General features: G+C 38.0%; 1 protein-coding gene across 1 annotated transcript in view; it reads left to right on the top strand.

Annotated features, from left to right (window-relative positions):
- Positions 1-25,958, top strand: part of LOC149087121 (sodium channel protein 1 brain-like) — a 146,150-nt gene that overhangs the window by 79,370 nt on the left and 40,822 nt on the right. Inside the window, exons 17-18 of the mRNA XM_089231369.1 lie at positions 10,203-10,231; positions 19,070-19,184. Coding sequence (XP_089087495.1) covers positions 10,203-10,231; positions 19,070-19,184 — 144 coding nt within the window. The remainder of the gene's footprint in view (positions 1-10,202; positions 10,232-19,069; positions 19,185-25,958) is intronic.

Genomic DNA, 25,958 nt, shown 5'->3' with positions numbered 1-25,958 from the left:
ATAAATCATTGCTAATTAATCTGCATCATTTATGCTTCATTAAATATGCATTATATTCACCTAATTTTTATTAGTTTTTGCAAAATAGCTTCCTAATTAAGTATACTGAAAGTAACTGGAGAAAAAACCTTTATATATATTACTAGGGGGCAAAGCCCCCCTGACGCCTACGGCGTCCGACCCCCCTCCCCCAACTCCTCGTCACATCTTCTTTAATTATAAAGCAAAATATTCCTGAGGCACTGCAAATGCCTGCGAAATAGTTATTCATTGCCAGTTTTTCATTCTGATTTCGATAAACAATGCACTGCCATCATAAATACAACAGAATACTCGATGCACCGCAATACATACATGATAGGCCACGATAGGCAATACAGCACAATAAGTAATGCACCACTATATGCAATGCACCACCATATCAGCAATACAGCAATAGTGATTCACTACATACGGTGAATCACAACACGCAAAGCACCACTATCGGCAATGAAGCACAATACTCAATCCACCACTATATGCAGTGCACCACAATACAACACAAAAGGCAATGTACTACCATTGGCAATGCAGCAATATGCAATGCACCAACATCAGCAATACTGCAAAATAAGTAGTGTACCACGATAAGGAATGTACCACAATATGCAATACGCGATGCATCGCAATAGGCAAAGTACCATAATATGTACCACAATACACCGTAAGCACTGCATTACAATAAGCAATACAGCACAATATGCAATGCACCACAGTATGCAATGTATCGCATTGAACAACACACAATAATACGCAATGCACCCCAATACGCAATAAGCACTGTGTTGGAATAAGCAATACAGCACGCGATGCACTACAATATGGATTGCACCACTATTTGCAATATGCCGCAATAAGCAATACACCCCAATATGCACTCATGAAAATAAGCAATACAGCAGGCAACAAGCACGTGATGCACTACAATACACAATGCATTACAATCAGTAATGCACCCACCATTTGCAGTGCACCACAATAAGCAATCCACCACAATACGCAAACGCGATGTATTGCATCAAGCAAAGCAGAATAATACACAATAAGAACTGCATTACAATAAACAATGCAGCATGTTATGCACTACAGTACTACGTAATGCATAACAGTACAAATCAACAACCATCAGAATCAGCAATGCACTGCAATCAGCGAAACATCGCAATAAGCAATTTACCACAATACGCAATACAGACTGCATCGGATTGCATTATAATAAGCAATACAGCATGTGATGCACTAAAATCAGCATTGTATTGGCAGTGCACCACAGTAAGTAATACAGCACAATAGCAATACCCACTGCATTACAATAAGCAATACAGTGCACCACAATAAGCAATACAGCACAATAGCAATAACCACTGCATTAAATGAAGCAATACAGCACAATAGCAATAACCACTGCATTAGATTAATCAATACAGCACAATAGCAATAACCACTGCATTAGATTAATCAATACATCACAATAGCAATAACCACTGCATTAGATTAAGCAATACAGCACAATAGCAATAGCCACTGCATTAGATTAAGCAATACACAATGTATTACAATAAGCAATACAGCACAATACACAATGTACCACAATACGGAGTAGGCACTGCATTATAATAAGCAATACAGCACGTGATAATACGTGATGTAATAATAGTATAAGCACTACAATACTTGATGCACCACAATCAGCAATGCGCCATATTGCAGTGCACCACAATACGCAATGCAACACAATCAGCGATGCACCACAATACGTAATGTACCATACGATGCGCATACTGCTTTGATGCATAAGAATACACAATACACACCATAATAAGTAATACAGCTCAATATGCAATAAAGCACTATACATCGCAATAAGCCATAACCACTGAAACACAATAAGCAAGCGATACACTATAATCAGCAATACACTATAATCAACAATCTGGATTGGGATATAATCAGCGATGCACGACTGTTTGTAGTACACCGCAATAAGCAATGCAGCCCAATACGCAATAAGCACTGCATTGCAATGAGAAATCCAGTACACGATACACTATAATGCATAACAATTAGCAACGCACCACAGTACATATAACTATATGCAATACAGTACAATATGCGATGCATTAAAATACGCAATGTACCACTATTTACAGTGCGCCGCAATACAGCATAAAACATAATGTGTAACATGACGACCTGGGATCTCTTACAATCCTGTTGTTCAATTAATCTTGTTTAGGCCCCAGGGTTCGGAAACCACCCGAGGCTTCCGCTGACAATCCGGTTCGGGTCAGTTAGTTCGCTTAGTCTGACGGTCTGGAGGTGGGGTCTCCTAGCCGTTGGGCGAGAACGGGGCCAGAGGTCGGGCTACCAACGTTCCATATAAATTCCGCTTTACATCCATGTCAGAGATCCCAATAGCTCGTCTGGTTACCTTCTCTTTCCCTCTGGGGGTTCCCGTGGTTCGTCGGTGGAGGCCACGTCGAGTCGTCATCGTCAAACTCTATTTTAATTGTGTAATATATTAGGGCAATATAATATAAATGTTCAGCAAAGTGTTATATAAATGTGTAATATATTTTACCTCCATGCCGTCGGTGGTTCCTAGTTCCGAGTTTTTACAATGTGCAATAGGCCTAAAAGTTGTGGATCCTGGCCAGATCTCCAATTTGTTATGTTTGGATGCCAGATTTAATATTATAATGTTTACAGTATTTCCTTTTCTCATGAAGTTATGTAAATCAGATACAAGCTAATACCGCACCTTCTATGTTGTGATTGGTTCTTCAGTAAGGCATTGTGGGAATGCTGCTATATAAAAGCCAGCTAGAGATGTGCTGACGCACTACTTACTTACTTCCTACCTACTTCCTCACCTACGACTTACGACCGACTTAATCAGTAAGGCGTCACGCCCTGTCATGGTGTGAGCTAGATCGTCTCATAAATAACGATGAAGTTACAATAGTAGAAGTGTGCCTTGGCACTTATCCCGTCTCATCGCACGTAAGGTTTCAACGGCGTCGTGATCCAGTGATCGGTTAGTGGCCAGACCGGCCACCCGTGGACTTTCATCTCCAGTTCCATGTGCAGTGGCTGAGCTTTCATCTCAACGTGTGTGTTTACACCAAAGTCGTCTGAAGCTGGTGACGACGAGTCTTTGGCTGTGTGGCAGACACCTGGGAGTATCTACCGGACGATGTGATCAGACGTGAAAACCTGGATAACGGCGGTGAGATCGATTCATATTTTTGTTCCATTGTGACAATGAGAGAAAAGCCTGTGATAATTGTGATAAAACGTTAATTAATAGTTTAACATATAAAGGGCCTGTGATAATTGTGATTACGCTGATTAATGGCTTAACAATATAATTGAATAAATGTTATAGTTCTATCTAAACTTTGTCTATTCCATTGTTGTCATCCACTCAATGTTTACTGGGGGTAAAAATATTAAAGAACCGGGAGGTAACGATCAAGAACGTTACAAATGCGCCACAATACGCGATGTATCGCAATAAGCGAAGCACCATAATATACACAAAAAGTATTGTATTACGGTAAGCAATATATTATGCAATGCACACAATAAGCAATATGGGATAATACGCAATGCTACACCATCGGCGATTCAGTGCAATAAGCAATGCACCATTTTAAGTAATGCAGCACAATATTAAGGGCACCACAAAAAACAATGCACCTAGTGGTGCATTGTTTTTTGTGGTGCCCTTAATATTGTATTATATATATCAGGGAACCACAGCACAATACTTAATGCACCTTCATCGGCAATACAGCACAGTGCTTATTGCACCACCACAGGCAATACAGCACAATAACAAATACACCACCACCACCGTAGGCAATACAGCACAATAAGCAATGCACCACAATACACCATAAGCACTGCATTAGAATTAACAATACGTGATATACTAAAATACGTAATGCATAACAATGCACAATTGGTCAATATTTACAGTGCACCACAATAAGCAATGCAGCACAATACCCCATGCACCATAATACTGCATAATATGTGATGCATCGCACTAAACAAAGCACCATAATCCGCAATGAGTCACAAGCAATGCAGCACTCAGGGCACAACAACTCCTAAAGCATCACAATCAGTAATGTATTAATGTGTGTAGTAATATAAATCAGTAATATTATGCACCACAAATAAGCCATGCAGCATAGTATGCGATGCATCGCAATAAGCAAAGCACTATAAAAAGCACTATAGTACGCAATACGCCACAATACACATTAAACGCAGCATTACAATGCGATGCACCGCAATCAGTAATGCACCATTATTTTTGCAGTGCCATAATAAGCAATGCAGCACGATGATGCGCAATGAGAAGCAGTGGCGGATTACCGCACAGGCGCATGAGGCGCGCGCCTGGGGCCTCGGCAGAGCGGGGGACCTCCAAATAGTTGTATGCTTCATCCTACATATGAATTTACATGCGCATCAACAAATCTCTTGAACTAAGTACAGTATCTGCTCTCCCTTTTTTTTTTAACCGCAATTTTTTTTTTTTTATGTATACTGTACGTAAGAATTATGGAAGAAAAACGGGAACTGAAAGAAAAGAACAATTTACAAGACGCAGCTCTCATGGGCCAGTTCTTCCCCGACAAAGAAAGAAGAGAAAGCGATCATTCAGGGAGGGTCATTTTCAAACAGTATTTCCCTAAGGGCACAAGCAGGAGGAGGGGTGAGAACAGCAGGTCCTAAGGCAGCCTTCTGTCTGTCCGAAATGAAAATTGGAGTGAAGGCATAAACAGATGTCTCATTCCACAGTATTAAATGCTTTTATGGGCGCCGATAATACGACAGCTTTGGTGTAAGCTTTTGTATACAGTATAATGGATGACAAGATGGCTATCGGCAAGCGGCGACATCGACAGGAAGAGACAGTCGTACTAATTAAAATGAATGTAGTAGAGCTCTTATTGTGATTTTGTCCCCCACTTGTTTGAATGAAATACTATAAGCTGGTTCAAACAACATATACATTTGCGATCTATGACTGGAACCATACGACCATATGACAAAAAAAGTGGGGTTTGAAATGAATGCTGAATGACATGCATTCTGAATCACGTGATTTTTCTGTTTCTCTTTTAACACTCCCTCCCCGGCTGAAAAAAATCAAGGGGGTTTCTTTTCCTTCTTTCTAAAAAAAAGAGCTACATTTTTGGATTGGTCAAGGAGGCTTGGGTAGACAACATCTTTGTGTCAGACCGAAAAGTGTTTATTGTTAATGTAATTGTAATGTGTGTTATTGTAATGGAAAAAATTTTCATGCCGATCCTCAAGATTTCCTTTAGGATTTAGATTGCAAAATCTCCAAAAATAACGGTAAGCAAAACTAAAAATATATAAATTATCTGATAAATTTTTATTTGAGCATTTCAATTCAACTACAGTAGTCTCTCGAGAATTCGGTCGTGCTCTAATCCAGCACGTCCAGTAGTCCAGGATATTTAGGTGGTGTGGTGTCACTTTTCTCCTGATGCCCTAACCCCTTAACACGTTCTAATATTTCTTAATTGCTGATCGAGTCCTGACTATGTCTTTGCACGAAATTTCATATATTATTTCAATGGGTTTCTTCAAAGTTAATCCAGCAATTTCGGTAAAATCTGGCACACCGTGGTCTAGTATGTACCGGATTAGCGAGAGTCTACTGCAGGGGTCTTCAACCTTTGAGGCATAGCAGACCATATTGAAACATTTTATAAAGTACGCGGGCCACAATGTTATACTGTGGCATTTTTCGTTATTAAACGAAAGGGGGGGGGGCATAATATAGAAGATTTTTATTCACTCTGAATACAAATAATACAAAGGCAAAGGCCACAACAGGCAGAGTGCCCAACGAGGTGGCTGAAAGAGAAAATAATAATAATTAATATAATAATAGTAAAAATAAAATAGAATAAACAAATAAAAAATAATAATTTCTAAAAAAAAATTTTTAAATAATTTCTTTCATTGACAATAATTTTAATTCATTCTGAAATAATTTCTTTCATTAAATTGAATTCATTCTGTAATAATTTCTTTCATTAAAAATATAATTCTTATATTTACTCTGATATAATTTCTTCCCTCTATTCCCTCTACTGAAGAAATGTTTTTCTATTAAATATGATCAGTATCTTTATATCAAATCAAATATATTATATTTGAGATATTATCAAATCTTTATTAATCAGTAATATTAAATTACTAAAACTATGACGGATCTCCATTTTTGCCGTGTGGCTGAAGGCACCAGGACGGACATCTTAGATTACTAAAAATATGATGCAGAATTTTACTGTGATTTTTTTTTTAATGGGAGTGTGATTATTTTTCATCTAGTACCAGAGAATATCATTATATTTCCTTACCTTATTTTTGTGTTTATGGTTTTGGTGATGCAAAAATAAAAAAAAAGTTATGATTTTCATAATATTGTTCATTTTAGTGAACCATCTCGTTCTTATTAGGGCCAAAAGGGTGCAGTGGTGGATAAACGCAAATTTGTGGGTGGGGGCGGTGGTTGTGACCATGTCTTCAATTTTTCAGGACGGTTCTGATTTTTTTTGGAAAAAATTCTGAATTTTCCCCCTTTTTTAATTTTTTAAGCAAATTTATTTTCTTGGTTTGTTATTCAGTCAAAAACGTAGAAAACATTTTTTTTCCATTTAATTTTTCTGCTCTCGGGGGGGGGGGGGGGGGGGTGACAGCCCCTACCTTTAATTCGCCCCTGATAGGGGGCCTCCAGATCAGGTTGCGCCTGGGGCCTCCCGAAATCATGATCCGCCACTGATGAGAAGCAAGTATTTATTCATCCTTGAGTCAAAATGAAACCTGTCAATTTCCCCATAAAGAGATCTGTCCAATGCCCCGCCCTGGGTACCCAGACCCTGTGTGTTGGGAGCACTGGTGATGTATACATACCTCTGGGTACATGCACAAAACTTGATCCGTACAGGTCAAGCGGTTCCCGATGTCCTCAGGGGTTAAATGAAAACTTGACCCAAAATCGTAACCGACTTCCGTAACACAAAAACATAACAGATTTCCGTCACTCAAAAAATTCACCCACTTCCGTCACTCGGTTGCTTAGCAACAGGCCCTTTTCGAGTTTGTGATTTCATATTATAGAGTAGATATGATTAATAATAACATTAAAAGAATTTTCAAACACACAGTAATCCAGTTGATAAGGTTTTCGCGGCCATCATTTGATAAAAATTGTTTTTTCGGGTTCGAAGAACGTCGTTCGTTTGGGTTGGTTCTCAACGTTTCCCCAACACTAGTGGTTGGCATCATCAGGAGAATTGATAAACTGGATCAAAGTCAAGTTTTCCGGAGTCTCAGGTTGTATTTATGCACATAAGTGGCTTGAACTACACTATTGTTTTGCGATTGGTCAGTTGATTCTATGGCTGGCAGCGTATTGTAAACAGTTGTTATGCTGGTAGAACCCGATTGGCCGAGAGATGTGGAGTTATCTGATTGGCTGTTGTCGTCATTCTGCTGCTGGACCTTGAAGGGGAAGGTTCTTGTTCTTCTGAGAGCTGGTGTCCAGGATCTGCTCAATTTCAAAGTTTCTTCTCTTCTATTATAGCTGTTTTTGTGCTTGTATATTTCAATAGCCTCTCTGTAGATTCGTGGGAAGAAATGGTCAACATTAGCTATTACCTGTGTTTTGCTGAACTGTACACTGTGGTTGTCGTAAAGCGCATGCTCTGCCACCGCCGACTTTTCTGTTTGACCCATTCTGCAGCATCGTTCGTGCTCTTTTATTCTCGTGGCACAGATGAAAAAACATCATATAAAGACTATTTTCAAACCAACCAGAAAAATATGTGAAATGCTGCGATCAGCAAAAGACCACCGTGACCCTCTATCAACACCGGGGATCTACCGAATACCGTGCACCTGTGGTCAGGTATATATTGGAACCACAAAAAGATCTGTGGCCACGAGAATAAAAGAGCACGAACGATGCTGCAGAATGGGCCAAACAGAAAAGTCGGCGGTGGCAGAGCATGCGCTTTACGACAACCACAGTGTACAGTTCAGCAAAACACAGGTAATAGCTAATGTTGACCATTTCTTCCCACGAATCTACAGAGAGGCTATTGAAATATACAAGCACAAAAACAGCTATAATAGAAGAGAAGAAACTTTGAAATTGAGCAGATCCTGGACACCAGCTCTCAGAAGAACAAGAACCTTCCCCTTCAAGGTCCAGCAGCAGAATGACGACAACAGCCAATCAGATAACTCCACATCTCTCGGCCAATCGGGTTCTACCAGCATAACAACTGTTTACAATACGCTGCCAGCCATAGAATCAACTGACCAACCGCAAAACAATAGTGTAGTTCAAGCCACTTATGTGCATAAATACAACCTGAGACTCCGGAAAACTTGACTTTGATCCAGTTTATCAATTCCCCTGATGATGCCAACCACTAGTGTTGGGGAAACGTTGAGAACCAACTCAAACGAACGACGGTCTTCGAACCCGAAAAAACAATTTTTATCACACAGTAATCCATTGAGTTAAGCAAAAAGTAATTAAATTGCAAAAGTTGGTTTTTGTTAAAATGTAAGAAATATTTATTGATTAATTAATGTGTTAATTACATCAATAAACATTTTATTTTAATTAATTTTTAGAAGTTTGAATGATTTTTCAGAAATTTTATTGTTTTTAATGTTAATACTATTTAAAACAAAAAAACTGGTTCAAACCAAAAAAAACCAACCAGTTTTTGGTTTTTTAAAAAAAAAAAAGTTTTTTTACCAACCCTGAATTTAACACAATATTTATATTAATGCTAACCCAAAGCAAAAAATATTATGTATAAATGAATTTCAAAATTTATTTTTAGTTTCATTATTCACTTTTCCAATAATTTTGAGTATATTTTCATTAGCTATAATAAATATAATTTAACATCCACGCCCGAACCTGGATTCGAACCCAGACCTGCACAGTGAGAAGCTAGTTCCCTAACCACTCGACTGCCAGGCGGCAATTTCATATCTTTCTATAATATACTTGTTATGCAGACTAACGGGTAAACTTATGGATTAAAATCTTCTTAACTCCTTAAAACGTGGTGGTTACACACACGTGGTGGACTCTTTTTTTTTTTTTTTACTGATCCTATGTTTAAAGGGGGTGGAAAAAAGGACAACTGAAAATCATATCTTGAAAACTTGTGAACGATAATTAGAAGTAAAATCATTTTCCAGAGGAAAATAACTGAGTACTGCACTGCTCCAGAAAAGAATTTTTTTTAATTATAGTTAAGGGAAGAACTTGTATAAGGAGTAAATAAAAGTAAAAAAAGTATAAGGAGGCACATGTTTTCTGACGTCTGGGAAAGAAACTTGCATTTTTCTCATGTTTGTGCAACAGAGGAGACTGTTTTGAACAGTCATGCACTGTGGAATCAAATTTTTTTCTGAAAGTGGGAGGATGGCCAAAGACAACACATTTATTGGACATAAATGACATATTTAAGTCATCTAAAATTCAAACAAAACTATTTTCCTCCATGCTTCTGGTAAAAAAAAGCATTCCAAAATGATTTATCAAAAAGGTGAAAGAATATTTTTTTGTTATAAAAAAAGACAAAAAGCTGGACAAATCAGAGGATTGACGTATAAAAATATTCTGCCCGAGCGGCATTCAGGCAAATCAGAAAAAGACCCTTTCACATCACCCGAACAGAGTTTGGGCAAAACTATTAAGTAGTTAAAAAGCATGCAAAATAATAAAGGTTAGCTTCAGATATCTGGGTAAAAGATATTGTGGACTGATTTATTTCACACATGGGGGAGGGGAATGGTATGTCTGCTTTTAAGATCAAATTATAAAATATGTTGATGATAATATGTGATACATTATAACCTAATCAAAAACTGAGTGCAATGACAATGTTATTGATAGGACCACGTAACTATATTTACAGGTGAAATGTTGATATTGAGTTGTGTGTGAGTAGTGGAAAAAGAGTTTACTTTTTTTACATTAAGTTTTTAAAGCTTTCTTTTTAGTCATATTGTATTTATCATGATGTGCTACACTTAAATTGAAATCTGTATACTGATTTTTTTCCTTCTTCCAGAAAATTTCATCGGACAAACCAGTAAAAATGCAAGTATTTTTCTCTTTCACTTTTGCATTTTTAAAGAATTAATCATTTTGAAAATCAGTGGGAAATTCAATTTTCATAACATCAAAACAGATCAATAAAAATACATATACATATTACTTGAAAAATACATATTACTTGAAACAAAATTATATAAATTTTCTAACTATGATTATGGGCATGTATGTCATTTCTAAAAGAAGCTTTAGATACATCTATAAAACTGGACAGTTTAAAGAAAGTTGTTAAAATTCAATGGAGGTACAATAAACCCCCTTTCAACAGTCACCCCCGCATTTCAATATGCGGTCACCTCTCACAACTAAAAAAAAAAGTCAAGATTTGTTTTTCAAAAATCTTCAATAACAACTCTAGCCTAGATGCAGCCACCCCTTATTTTGGGGACTTTTATTTTATCCCAAAAAAAAATTTTGCCAATCGTCGTTATATTGGCATTGAAGATTTCTTTATTTAACCAATTTTTGGCATTAAAACTGATTTTAACATTTTCAAGACCTTTTAAATATGAAAAATATAATGTAATTAAATGTTATATATGAAGTTGTCATTTCACTATGATTAGGGTAACCATATTTTATTGAGAAAAATATGGGAGAAATACATATTATATTGGAATCACAAAAAAACATGAAATTGCTAATTCTGGCTGAAAATGCTACCAATTGACTGAATGAATGAACGCCAGAACTTTGTCACTGGACTTATCCCGTTGTCGAGATCTCTTCCAGCCCAGCTTCGTGGACACTTTATTTTGTCTGGACACTATAAAGTCTGGAACACTTTATTTTGTGTCAAAAAAAAACAAAAAAAATATACAAACTTTTTTTACAACATATTTTCCCCGGACAATTGGGTACTGTCGCAATTAAAAAATTTTGTGGTGATTACAGACGAGATTGGATTAGGAGTTGGAGAAGTTTCGGGGTTTAGTTAAGATGAATGTACACATATTAGGATGGAGGTATGTTTTAAAAGCAATTGAGCGCCCCCCCCCCCCCATGCCACCTCATCTGTTATCTTACACTTGCCATATTATATACACAGGATACAAAAAGAAAAAGAAATGAGAATCTTATTGTGAAATAATATATACCGTATATACTCGTGTATAAGTCGACCCCCCTACTTCAGGACCACCAAAACCGCAATAAATTGAAAACCCGTGTATAAGCCGACCCCAAAAAATCCGTGCATTTCAGAGAAAAAAAAATTCTTTTACAATACGCAAATTTACAACAGAAAATGATTCAAACTTTTTAAGCCGTTTCTTCTGAGTCTCCAAGCTCATCGTAATCCATCAGATCATCATAGGGTGCGGCATCTTCGTTTTTATCTTCATCTGGGCTGTCATCGCCATTGTCATTTTCAAACAGGATATCATCTTCAGTTCTGTCCATCACATTGCTGATGCAACACTTTTTGAAGGAAAGGATAATAATTTCGGTGGAAACAGAATTCCTCGCCTCATGTACCCATTGGCACACTAGACCAATGTCAGGTTTCTTCAAGGCACCACTTTTTGTAGTTTCTTTATCATTGGAACTCATCCATTCGATCCACAAATGCCTCAAATAGTCTTTGAAAGGCTTGTTAATGCTCACATCTAAAGGCTGTAAAATCGACGTTAGCCTACCTGGTATTAAAGCCAATGATGTTTTCGATTTCTTTGCCTCGGCTTTGACATTATCGGTTCTGTGGGGTTTGAACATATCCCATACCAATAATGTCGGTTTCTCGAACACTGCTCCGGGCCTTTTGTTCCATATTTCCTGGATCCATTGTAGAATGCCTTTTTCATCCATCCAGCCCTTTTCCTGGGCTTTCACGATCATTCTTGGTGGGAACTTCATGTTCGGAGGAATTTTCTTCCTTTTGAAAATCACAACTGGAGGCAATTTCTTTCCATCGGCCATGCAGGATAGCACGACCGTAAATTGTGTTTTTTCATGCCCAGTTGTTCTAACAAAGATGGTTTTTTTCCCGAATTCATCAACAGTTCTATTGCTTGGAAAATCGAAAGTAACCGGGGTTTCGTCCATGTTACCAATTTGTGACAGTTCAAATCCATGCCTTTTTCGCAGTTCAATTATGAACTTCTGGAAAGATTCAATTCTGCTTTCCAATTCTTCTGGGAGTTTTTGTACGATCTTTGTTCACTGGCGTAAGCACAGGTCGAAATGGTTCATGAAACGAGTACACCAACCTGTGGATGCATAGAACTTTTCTGGATTTGTGTCTTTGAATTTAACACACTCAGCTAGTTTCGATGCTTTCAGACGTATGGCTGTCCTTGTCACGATTGTACCTTTGATTCTGAGATGTAGCACCCATTCATTCAATTCCTTCTCAAGTTCAGGGAACACCGATACTTTTTCTCGAAGAGCCTTTTTTGTCTTCCGCATGGCTGCAATTTTCTCTTTCATTTTCCGCCATTCTCTCACTTGTTTTTCATTGACGTTATATGTCCGAGCTGCAGCACAGTTATTGTTTTCTTCGGCGAATTTGATAACTTTCAGTTTGAAAGATGCATCATATGCAAATCTTTTAGCTTTCTCCATTTTTGATCATTGATACTTACTGATACAACACTAGATCAATGATTTTTCTGTGGGTAATCACGACACACACTTGTACTGCCTGGGAAAAAAATTACCACGTGGATTTAACCCGAAAAGTACTAACACTACCAACACAACCGCCATCTATCTATAGCTACAAAAATCACTCTGATGATTTGCAATGCCATCTATCACTACTAATTATTAGCGCCATCTATAGTTACAAAAATAACTATTGATTGCGAGGGTCGATATTTTTTCGTCAAAAACTGACCCGAGTATAAGCTGACCCCCCCCCCCCACTTTAGGAACGAATTTTCCCACAAAAAACTCAGCTTATACACGAGTATATACGGATATATATCCATCGGAGCGAGTCATCTCGCTTAACACCTTATTGGTGAGCAAATGTGTTTGATAACTTGCGACTAGAAGCCAGCATCAGTTTTATTGGGTTGAGTTCACTCGCTCCAGCGGATTTAATGAAAATACACAAAATAGAAATATTGTGTGGGGGAATATATACAATTAGGGAGCACCCGTGGCATCTCGCTTAGCACCTTATTCGGTGAGCAACATGAATATGATAATATGAGTACGCACGTGTGTTGTGGACATGAAATGCATGAACAACTTGAATAGAGGAAAGAGAAATACACACATTTATATACATACTAGGGGGGCTCTGCCCCCCTGCCGCCTTTGGCGGCCAACCCCCCCACCCCACTTCTCTCCCGGACATATCTTGTTTATTTCGTCCCACTTCATCAGCGTGCTATGGAAAAGGGGAAAGGGACGTGTGAAAGCACCAGCCTACTGAAGAAGCGAATTTTAATGAAAATAATAATAAAGCAACAAAAAACAAATGAGATTCATCAAGTATCCCCAGAAAACTTCCCCATGGGGGGTCCCCAGATTCAATTCGCTGAATTTCAGTGGGGCCCCACACTGGATATATCTTGGGCTACCGATGTGTTGCAAATTTTACAATGTTAAACCACAAAAATCAATGAGATACATTCAGGGGCACCGAATTACAACCTGCCAACATTTCCATGAAGCCCTGACCTGCAAGCTTGTCGGACACCCCCCTGTGAGAATTTTTCATTTTTATCAATTTTACAACGAATAAAATCCAGGGCCCCACATACAGTAGCGGGGACACAATACGCAGATTTTTAGTGGGGCCCCAGACTGGCTATATCTCGGGTTTCGGCTGTGGCAAATTCTACAACAGAAAAGAATGAGATTCATCCAGGGCCCCCAAAATCAAACCTGTAAACATGGGCCCCGACTTGGAAGCTTGTCGGTCATCCCCCGGAGCGAGTGCCATGAAAAATTTTCATTTGTATTCGTTTTACCAACGAATAAAATCCAGGGCCCCCAACAAATTACCCGGGACACCAATTCGCATACTTTTGGTGGGGCCCCAGACTGGCTTTATCTCGGGCTTCGGCTGTTGCAAATTCTACAACAGAAAAGAATGAGATTCATCCAGGGCCCCCAAAATCAAACCTGTAAACATGGGGCCCCCCGACTTGGAAGCTTGTCGGTCATCCCCCGGAGCGAGTGCCATGAAAAATTCCATTTGTATTCGTTTTACCAACGAATAAAATCCAGGGCCCCCAAAATGAAACCTGTAAACATAGGGCCCCCGACTTGGAAACTTGTCGGTCATCCCCCGGAGCGAGTGCCATGAAAAATTTTCATTTGTATTCGTTTTACCAACGAATAAAATCCAGGGCCCCCAAAATGAAACCTGTAAACATGGGCCCCCGACTTGGAAGCTTGTCGGTCATCCCCCGGAGCGAGTGCCATGAAAAATTTTCATTTGCATTCGTTTTACGAACGAATAAAATCCAGGGCCCCCAAACAATTACCCGGGGCACCAATTCGCATACTTTTGGTGGGGCCCCAGACTGGCTTTATCTCGGGCTTCCGCTGTTGCAAATTCTACAACAGAAAAGAATGAGATTCATCCAGGGCCCCCAAAATGAAACCTGTAAACATGGGCCCCGACTTGGAAGCTTGTCGGTCATCCCCCGGAGCGAGTGCCATGAAAAATTTTCATTTGTATTCGTTTTACCAACGAATAAAATCCAGGGCCCCCATCAAATTACCCGGGACACCAATTCGCATACTTTTGGTGGGGCCGCAGACTGGCTTTATCTCGGGCTTCCGCTGTTGCAAATTCTACAACAGAAAAGAATGAGATTCATCCAGGGCCCCCAAAATGAAACCTGTAAACATAGGGCCCCGACTTGGAAGCTTGTCGGTCATCCCCCGGAGCGAGTGCCATGAAAAATTTTCATTTGTATTCGTTTTACCAACGAATAAAATCCAGGGCCCCAAAATGAAACCTGTAAACATGGGGCTCCCGACTTGGAAGCTTGTCGGTCATCCCCCGGTGCGAGTGCCATGAAAAATTTTCATTTGTATTCGTTTTACCAACGAATAAAATCCAGGGCCCCCAACAAATTACCCGGGACACCAATTCGCATACTTTTGGTGGGGCCCCAGACTGGCTTTATCTCGGGCTTCCGCTGTTGCAAATTCTACAACAGAAAAGAATGAGATTCATCCAGGGCCCCCAAAATGAAACCTGTAAACATAGGGCCCCCGACTTGGAAGCTTGTCGGTCATCCCCCGGAGCGAGTGCCATGAAAAATTTTCATTTCTATTCGTTTTACCAACGAATAAAATCCAGGGCCCCAAAATGAAACCTGTAAACATGGGGCCCCCGACTTGGAAGCTTGTCGGTCATCCCCCGGTGCGAGTGCCATGAAAAATTTTCATTTGTATTCGTTTTACGAACAAATAGAATCCAGGGCCCCCAAACAATTACCCGGGACACCAATTCGCATACTTTTGGTGGGGCCCAGACTGGCTTTATCTCGGGCTTCCGCTGTTGCAAATTCTACAACAGAAAAGATTGAGATTCATCCAGGGCCCCCAAAATGAAACCTGTAAACATGGGCCCCGACTTGGAAGCTTGTCGGTCATCCCCCGGAGCGAGTGCCATGAAAAATTTTCATTTGTATTCGTTTTACCAACGAATAAAATCCAGGGCCCCCAACAAATTACCCGGGACACCAATTCGCATACTTTTGGTGGGGCCCCAGACTGGCTTTATCTCGGGCTTCGGCTGTTGCAAATTCTACAACAGAAAAGAATGAGATTCATCCAGGGCCCCCAAAATGAAACCTGTAAACATAGGGCCCCCGACTTGGAAGCTTGTCGGTCATCCCCCGGAGCGAGTGGTATGAAAAATTCCATTTGTATTCGTTTTACCAACGAATAAAATCCAGGGCCCCCAACCAATTACCCGGGACACCAATTCGCATACTTTTGGTGGGGCCCCAGACTGGCTTTATCTCGGGCTTCGGCTGTTGCAAATTCTACAAAAGAAAAGAATGAGATTCATCCAGGGCCCCCAAAACGAAACCTGTAAACATAGGGCCCCCGACTTGGAAGCTTGTCGGTCATCCCCCGGAGCGAGTGCCATGAAAAATTTTCATTTGTATTCGTTTTACCAACGAATAAAATCCAGGGCCCCAAAATGAAACCTGTAAACATGGGGCCCCCGACTTGGAAGCTTGTCGGTCACCCCCCGGAGCGAGTGCCATGAAAAATTTCCATTTGTATTCGTTTTACCAACGAATAAAATCCAGGGCCCCCAAAATGAAACCTGTAAACATGGGGCCCCCGACTTGGAAGCTTATCGGTCATCCCCCGGAGCGAGTGCCATGAAAAATTTCCATTTGTATTCGTTTTACCAACGAATAAAATCCAGGGCCCCCAACCAATTACCCGGGACACCAATTCGCATACTTTTGGTGGGGCCCCAGACTGGCTTTATCTCGGGCTTCGGCTGTTGCGAATTCTACAACAGAAAAGAATGAGATTCGTCCAGGGCCCCAAAATGAAACCTGTAAACATGGGGCCCCCGACTTGGAAGCTTGTCGGTCATCCCCCGGTGCGAGTGCTATGAAAAATTTTCATTTGTATTCGTTTTACCAACAAATAAAATCCAGGGCACCCAAAATGAAACCTGTAAACATGGGCCCCGACTTGGAAGCTTGTCGGCCATCCCACGGAGCGAGTACCATGAAAAATTTTCATTTGTATTCGTTTTACCAACGAATAAAATCCAGGACCCCCCAACCAATTACCCGGGACACCAATTCGCATACTTTTGGTGGGGCCCCAGACTGGATATATCTTTTGCTTCCGCTATCGAAATTTTTCAACGTTAAAGCAGCAAGAAAACAATGAGATCCATCAAGGGCCCCTGGAAATGAAAACTTTTTACTTATACGTGAAATCTTCCCCGGGTACCCCGACCCTGTGTTGGGAGCACTGCTGTTGTGTGTGTATATTATACATATATATACCTCTCCCCCCCCCCACCCCCACAAAGGAAGGGCTGACAGGGGCCACAACGATTCTTATCACTTTTTAATTTTTCACACTATAAATTAATCACAGAGGGGCCCCTGAAAAGCTGGTTTGGGGGCTCGAAATCTAAATTCCAGCCTAAGGGCTCTGCTGTAGGATGTAGGAGCCTCTTGGTACATGCACATAACATGGTCCCGATGGGTCAAATGGGTCCCGATATGTGAATATCGACCCAATATCGATATATGATATCATATCGATATATGAATGTGAATATCGATATATCAATCGAACCCACTTCCGTAACAGAGTTTCCGTCACTCAAAAATTTCACCCACTTCCGTCACTCGGTTGCTTAGCAACAGGCCCTTTTCGAGTTTGTTTGTGATTTTATATTATAGAATAGATATATATATATAACTGCCAGGTCGAGTCGTCTCGCCCTAAACCTATTTTGGTGAGCAATGTGGGCTTGGTTTAAATGGAGGATTGTCTGGAGAGAGCCTTAGCTAAGGATCAGCTTTGGTCTTGGTGTTTTGACTGCAAAATTGCTAATTATTGCTTAAAAATAACCCTTGGCAGGAAATAAAGTGCTACAGCAAGTCTGCAGTGCATTGAAATGTATTTAAAAAAAAAAAGGGAGGGAAAAAATATACATCTGAGAGATAAATATGTTATGGTTATATTTCAGGTAATTTACAAATTATGTTTTGTATTTTGTTTTTTCTATCATACTGGATATTTTCTTTCTTGCACCACTTTCTTCCCTCCCGTATTGTGTCCACAGAGATTTTTGCTCGTCTCTGAAAATAAAAACAAATGGTATCACCAGCGTAATTCAATGTGATTGATCAGAAAGTTAGCTTTGATCACAAGAACTTTTTCTTTGTTTCAGTCTCCATGCTATGTACTTAACCTCAGTATTTTAGAACTTGTTCTGCGGTGTGATTATCTGAATGAATTTCCAAACATGCCTTAGACTTCAAGGGATGTGACAGGTACATGCTGCAAATAGAAGCATAACACACTAAGTATATGTAAGAAAGTTTAACTTTTGAAAAACCTAGAATGTGGAATTACTACAAATGTTGTATGAAGATTATGAAATCAAGAAAACCTACTGTTTACAATCTTCGAAATGAAAAATATTTTTTCCAGTTTTTTTTTTCCGACAGCGACTCACCAAAAAAAAGACGAAGAAAAGAAAAATAATGCGCTTGGTTAAAAACAAGGGCTTTGATAAGGTTATGATAGAATGATTCTGGCAATGTGAAATGAAAATGGGCCTTCAACTGAACCAATAGTGATGCAGCAAGCAAAGAATTATCACAAAAAAAATGAACTTGTCCTCCTATTGTGAATATTCTTGAGGAGGGTTGAGAAAATTTTAAATAAGACACTATTTGTCAATTAAGTGTGTGTGAAAGAGCATATGCATATATGAAAAGTCACTTTGTAGTTATTGTGCTGCACCCTCATCGTGTTCGTTCCTCCCACGGGCCACTCATTTCTTCTTTTATCCCAGCACGACCCAACCCACATGGGTAAAAGGCTTATATCCCGGGAGGGACAGAGCCTGGGTCGTGTCTGGTCTGTCGGACCCTCATCGTGAGGATCGAGGTTCGTATCTCATTGATGCACAGTGAATTATTTTTTTGCAGTTTTCCAACTTCAAGGTGTGAATGCGCATGAGCTGGACTCCCATTTGAAAAAGTCTGTCCACAGAAAGCAGGTGGACCTTCAATATGATTACTTACATAACATAAAAATTCAAGCATTCAGGTTGTTGATAAACATTTTGTTTAACATAGAGTTGCTTTTTTAGTAGCATTAAATATAATTGCAATTCTCTTATTGCTACAGGAGTGTGCTTAAAGAATATAGAGATTCTATGTCTACAATGGTTCATAGATTAGTCACATGCAGTTATTTTGAATCAGTTGTGATAGTCCTTATTCTTGGTAATTTCTTGCTCTTGGTAAGTGTTTTTCAATAGTGTTATTGTGTGAACATTGTAAATTAATGAAATGCATGACAATTTATTTTTTAGTAAATTTTTTAGTTTTTAAGTTTTTCCATTATTTACTTTTTTTCTTTTAAAGAATATCACATTTTAACACTCATGCTCATTATTACTTGTACAAGTCACAATATTGTGAGTTTAAATTGCTAGCTAATCTACTTATGATGGCATTCGGAAGTTTTTGATGCTTCACATAAACATGATTCTTTTGAGCCATTAAATTTTTGCAATACAACCAGGGCAGACGCCAGGTATGACGCAATGAGGCAACTTCCTATGGTGGCATGATTATAGGGGACAGCATATTTTATGACAGATTTGTTATGACTGTTTTCACTCTCACAAATTTTTACACATCAGTGTAAGTGTTGTGAAGGAAAAGTGAGAGTGGATAAATAAGCGCAGGTGAATACAGTACTTTTCAGTGTTGAAATGCTGTTCAATACGCAATTCATCTCAACACATCTTTTCTGCACCTCCAAAAAGTGCCACCTTCTTTAGGGAAGCTGATTTCTAAGGCTGAAAATTTACTTAGGCAGAGAGCAAAGCAACAAAAGATCCGAGCAGTGAAATCAAACACATGGATTCTAGTGCGCCTGCATATAGTGGTGTGCACCTCAGTAGGGCAGGAACTCTGCAATAAACGATAATAACAAAAAAATCTAGATATTTTGTTTCCGCTGCTCTGCTCGCTTGTGTGTAGCTTCAAGATGGCTGCCGAAGGGCTTGTTTTCGCTGTTAAAAAGCGATAGTGAGGTCAAAAATGTCACAAGAATCATTGATAAGTTCTCAATGTATTTCACAATGGTGTGGACGATCAAATGAAAACAGCATGTACCGAATATAATTTTTATTCATTTCCCGTCAAACTTTTTCATGTACATGTGCTTAGCCAAACCGAAAATGATTTGTATTTTGAAGTAATAATGTTTATATTTTGAGTTTTAAGCTAATTTATCATGCACCGTGTGTGGGTAAATTATTTGAGTAGTCTGAATTAAAAATCATTTATGTTTCTGTGGAAATCTTGGCAATTTTCATTTGTTTGTTTATTTTCTGTGTACCATCAATATTTCCATACTGGAAGCATACCGAATGTTTCTGGTTTTTTGTGTGTTACATTTCTTGTGTAAAAAAATGAAACCATCAAATATTCATACAAATAAAGCTATTCAAGTGCGCGGGGGGGGGGAGGAGAATTGCCCACTTCTACACTCCCGCCTAAGCTAATAATACAAATTCAAACAGTGGGGGGGGGGGGGTTGATAAACTTGATATTTTTCTCAAATTTTTACTCGTGAATTTAGTAGAAAGTATTATTGATTTTTCGGGAAGTGATCACGCTCAAGTGCCGAGGGAAAAGATGTAGGGAGGAAAGTGACCAAAATATGAGGAATATTTCCGCAATTATATTTAAAAATAGTGATATTTACACAACACTATTATTTCTAAACTGTTGTCTGAGCAATGGTTTTTATAATTATGAAATTTTTTGAAAATTTTAAAACATTCTTTAATTTAAAAACCAAGCTGATTCCGAGTTTCTATTCGATACTATCTGCTATATCGTGGAGTCAATAGATCTCATGTATATGCGCTTATATGAATTGACATCATCGTGCCCCGCAGACTTCCAAGTCTATCTCCGCCTATGTGCTATATCAAACGCCCCCACTATGGTGCTATGTTCCTTGCTCACAGTTATATTCTCATCTCGCTTCTCTTCCTTGACATTCATCGCTTTGCTCACCTCTTCCACTATGTTCCTAGCCTAAAAAAAAAAAATAAGCCTGTTATTTCAATTTGTGTCATTCCCATTTCATTAAGGGTCATATATGTACTGAAATACAAATTTTTTGATTTTCTATATAGTCCTCGTGTCCTCAAACTTTTAATTAGAAAGTTCTTACCCCATCTTTACGGAGCCCAACAAGAGAAAAAACTGTGTTGTTAAGTAGAATATCAACCGAGATGATATTTGGTTATGAAAATTTTATTCTGAAAAGTGGGAAGGGGGGACAGCAACAAACTTAACATTTTCTCTTGCAGTTCATTAGAATTTCTCTAATGTCTGAGATGTATCTTTAACTTTCAATCAGTAATACAACAGTTCCGCAACCAATAATATCTCGGTGAATGTTGTACTCTTAAAAACCATGCAATTTTTTTGTTGGCTCAAAAAAGACAGGCCATAAGCTTTTAAGTTAGAGAAGTAGGGGGGGGGGGGGGTCCTCCATAAAAACACAATCCCTAGTAAAATGAATGGCATATCTTAAATAGGCGCTTTATTTGGTACTTTTTCTAATTGAAAGTATGTTTCTGTAACCAACCATGAGTTATTGATTGTTGTCAATTGATTATTCAAGCTGAAACGGATTTAAGTTTTCACCCTGTATTCATATTATTAGTAAGGGCTAGTTTATGACCAAAAAATTGATGGAAAATGTTGCACAAAAAATCTATTTATGCCCAAAAAAAATCAAAAATATACCTTGAAAAAACCAAATTTGCCTTATAAAGTCAAAAAATAACAGAAATTTTACTTTTCCAGAATTTTTTTACGTTCCCAGTAACAGTAAATTTGAAAATACTATGAGAATGAGTAAATGTAATTAATATTATATTAAAAAATTAGCTATTGCTTGGATTTAAAATTGGTAATGTCTACATATGTATCACAAAATCAGTAAATAACACAAGCAGACTCAAGAAGGGGGGATTTTTAGGATGGGCCTTCAGATCCCCCCTCCCCCATGCACTCTCTATTGCCTTGTCTAAAAACTGAGAAGGATGTGAACATATTGAGGCCTTGTTATCGATGTGACCTGCCCAGAAACCGTAGGATGATGAATGAATTTGCAGCCACATTATTGTTCAGGGTTAGAGGACAGTTGGAAGGAATCTTGAGGACAAGATTATCCTGCAGCAAGTTTTTCTTGAACATTTTATCTCCAGCTTGGAAAAAAAAGGAAGGAGAAATCTCTGAAATGTCAATAGGATGAATTTACAGAATGTAGAGATGTGGATGTTGATCCACACCATTTTATTTCATCCTGTATAAGTCTTTCAGTATTGTTACAAATATTATGTGTAATGGGATTTGTTAAAAACCCCTTAAGTTAACAAAGCTATTGGTGTGGAACATTCTGAATGGCTTCTTTGACCGGAAAGGGGCACCACCAATTAGGAAACTATGAAATGGAGTTTTCTCGAATTTTGCTTTTACTCAAAAATTCCCAGTGTCTATAAAACGATGCCACGGACAGAAAGAAGTCAGTCGTTGTTGGAGTTTATCCTCAATGCGAGAACTTTATTTCATGAAATCACTGTCTGTAAATACATGTAAAATAGCTGTTCTGTCTGAATAAATCTGTGACGTCCTGCAAATTGTTTCATCCTCTGCTCATTTCAAGGACTTGCGAGACATTATCTGGAACAGTATAAAATAGAGATGATTGGTAAAAAAAAAAAAAGGATTTTCAATAAAAAAATATGCAAAAACCATGCGAGAAAAAAAAATTAAAATATGCCTCAATAACTAAAAATCATTTAAAAATGGCTTAAAATGAAGATAATCATGAAGAATAGCAAAATATGCAAAATCATAGAAAAGTATGCATTCACAGGAATCCTAGCTCTAATCATTACGTTATACATATTTCATAAAATTGAAAAAGTGGAAGTTGATCAATGTATCACTTTGTTTTGTCATAAAATAAGACATAAAAAAGAGGGGGGGGGGTTAGGCTGTGTCTCCACAAGAAAGATTTGAGGAAAGACTAGGATTTCTGTCAGGATCCAACACTTAAAATGCACCTGGAATCTTGCTGTCTTTCCCTGGATCCCGTAACAAGCATTCACCCCCAACGGGACAAAGCCTGGGCCACGTCTCATTTTACAAGGGTGAAAACATAAGTAGAGTAGTCGCTAGCTGAATCCAGTTTTTATAAACCTTCCGAAAATAACTTTCAGGTGTCTATAAGGCAGGGGATTCTCTTTTGCCACTCGCTGCTCCTCAGAGCTGATTAACAAAGAACCTCTTCTAAAAACTCTTAAGATTGTTAAGACTAAAGATTCGATGAATAATTGGCTGCTATTCGGCCCTTTTGCTGAATATTTGGTGTTCAGCCGAATATCTGTGTAAATCTTACAAACTGATTTTAAAAATTATATTAATTGGAATTTTTCACATAAATTAACAATTTACTGATCATATTTTATTGTGTGAAGCATACCTATCTCTTTCTGTGCAAGAGGTTAGGTCAGGTGAATTTCTAAGAAAGTGAAACATGAAGCTGAAAATAGAATTCTACCGCAATAATGTGGAAGTGAGCATAAATTACACAAGTTCACTAACTGAAAAATGTACCTAGACAAGAAATGTATTGAGCTACTGAAAGGGGCAAAGAACATCTAGATAGGAAAAATAAGTCGTAAATTTTATGATGCATTAATACTGGAGAGTAAATAATGGTTGACATTTTCTTAATTAGATGTAAAATTGTAACTAGTGTTGGAAAAAGATTCTGTAAGCACAGTGATACCTTGGCTAATGAATGCTTTGGCTTACGAATTTTCTGACTAATGAAGATTTTTTTTCTAGATTTTTCTGCTTCAGCTAACGAATACAGATTCAGCTAATGAACATTTTTGATGATATGTGTGCATGCTCTACCATAAAATATCTGTGTCATGAGCTGAATTTTCACTCCAATCATCATCAGAATTACTGTCACTAGGGCCCGGTTTATTCATGTCCACCTCGGAATCTCTTTTCAGATGCACCTACACTTCTCTTTCTGAAATTCTTTGAATTATTTCATATAAAATGAAAGTTCAGCCAAAATAGAAAATGCATTGAAAGAAAAAAAGGTCGCCTATGTTTTCAGAGCATGCATTCTTCCAGTGTGAGACTCGTCAAGCTGAACAGTCTGAGAGAGAACAAAGGTTGGAGGTACACGGTTTGAGAACCTCTGCAGTAGGGTGTAAAAGTAATCTGTGGACAATTTTAAAGATGTCTATTTATTTGTTGCTACTCACGCATTTTTTTTAGAGGACGGATTACAAGCCGATGGTTAAACGAGTGGCGTTAATCGAAGCTTTACTGTACTTTTATATGTTTTTTTTAAGAGCAAAAATGTGATACGAAATAATTTCTTGGAATCACAAACATACTTTTTTATAATTCTTCTGACAGCTTTTTTTATGTAAGCATTTAGATGTGAGGTTCACATATTAAAATATGTTGAAAGAAACCACAACAGAAAATGTAACCATGGACCTTAGTTTAACAAATATATCTGATATGTAATATGTGATAAGCATATCCACAGAAATTATTGCTTATTCATAATACAGAATTTTTCACAAACACAAATCCTTGCATAAATAAATTGAAGTCTCTGTGAAAAAATAAACCAATGTATGTACACTGAATTTTTATTCAAAAAATATTTATACACACACATCTTTGCATTACTTTTTTATAAAATCACTTTGTGGGATCTTGAATTGAACATTGGTAACAAACACCTTTCTTCAAGTGAAACAGAACAAAAAGTATAGTTTTTCTTCCAAGCTAAGACCTAACCTTCATTCCAATTCGCGAGATATGAGAGATTATATGAAAATGACCACTTTTATGGGCCATATACTAGATTTGCAACTCATTGAAAAATTTCTCATGACAAATTATGAGAAAATGTTTAAATATAGAGCTCATAACTTTACTGAAATGGGCAATTGTTGTTTTAAGTATACGGCGATACGATAAATAAGTCATCCATCCAGTTTTTCAAACATTTTTTTAAGTATTCGAGTAAAAAAATAAACAACAAAATTTTGAAATTTTTCACTATTTTGGTAATTTGTTTCATTCCTTAGACAACATTCATGAGCTGAAATGGTAATTATAATAATGTGCAAAGAATTCACAAATTAATACCATACAATTAGATTGATGTTAATATTTATGGAGATAATATTCAATAAATAAAGGTTTCCCCCATTAGCGTAAATCATCTTAGTGTGCCCCAAGTTTAGAGTAGTGGATATTGGTGGAATCGTCTCTGCTAAAACCACAACATTTTGTTTCATCTGTATTTTTTTTAGCATTATTTAAAATTGGGGAATTGCAAAATGAAACAAAATTATAATATAAAATAGTGCGATGTTCGACAGAAAATTTGTATATATTTTTTTATGACATGAATGTCGCTCTCCACTTGTTAATACAAGATATATAGAAGACTGGATGTTGTGAAGATATTTATTATTTGAGATGTTAATTTTTTAAGGAAGGAAAAAACTCATCTCTGCCTCTACCGGGAGTCGAACCCGGGTCCCTCGATTGCCGGACGAGTGGTCAGAGCACTCGTCCGGCAATCGAGGGACCCGGGTTCGACTCCCGGTAGAGGCAGAGATGAGTTTTTTCCTTCCTTAAAAAATTAACATCTCAAATAATAAATATCTTCACAACATCCAGTCTTCTATATATCTTATATATTTTTTTCTAAATTGATGAAATTGTCATCACAAACAATTGCTTTGTGACACATAGTTTGAAATAATTATGGTGCAAATATTCGTTCAGTGTCACTGATATAATGTCACTAAAATGAAGAGCAATCAAAAAAGTTTGTTTTTTTCACCTCATAAAATACAAACTAGTTATTTTTTAACAGCACTAAAACTAAATCCAAACACTCGCGTAGCATATGGAGTATTTAT

The sequence above is a fragment of the Pholcus phalangioides genome, unplaced genomic scaffold (assembly GCF_987345545.1).
Source record: "Pholcus phalangioides strain wild (caught in Gottingen) unplaced genomic scaffold, Ppha-v1.0 ptg000004l_1, whole genome shotgun sequence".
In the NCBI taxonomy this organism is placed as follows: domain Eukaryota; kingdom Metazoa; phylum Arthropoda; class Arachnida; order Araneae; family Pholcidae; genus Pholcus; species Pholcus phalangioides.
Note: the sequence above shows the minus strand (reverse complement) of the source record. Positions and strands in the feature narration are given on the sequence as shown.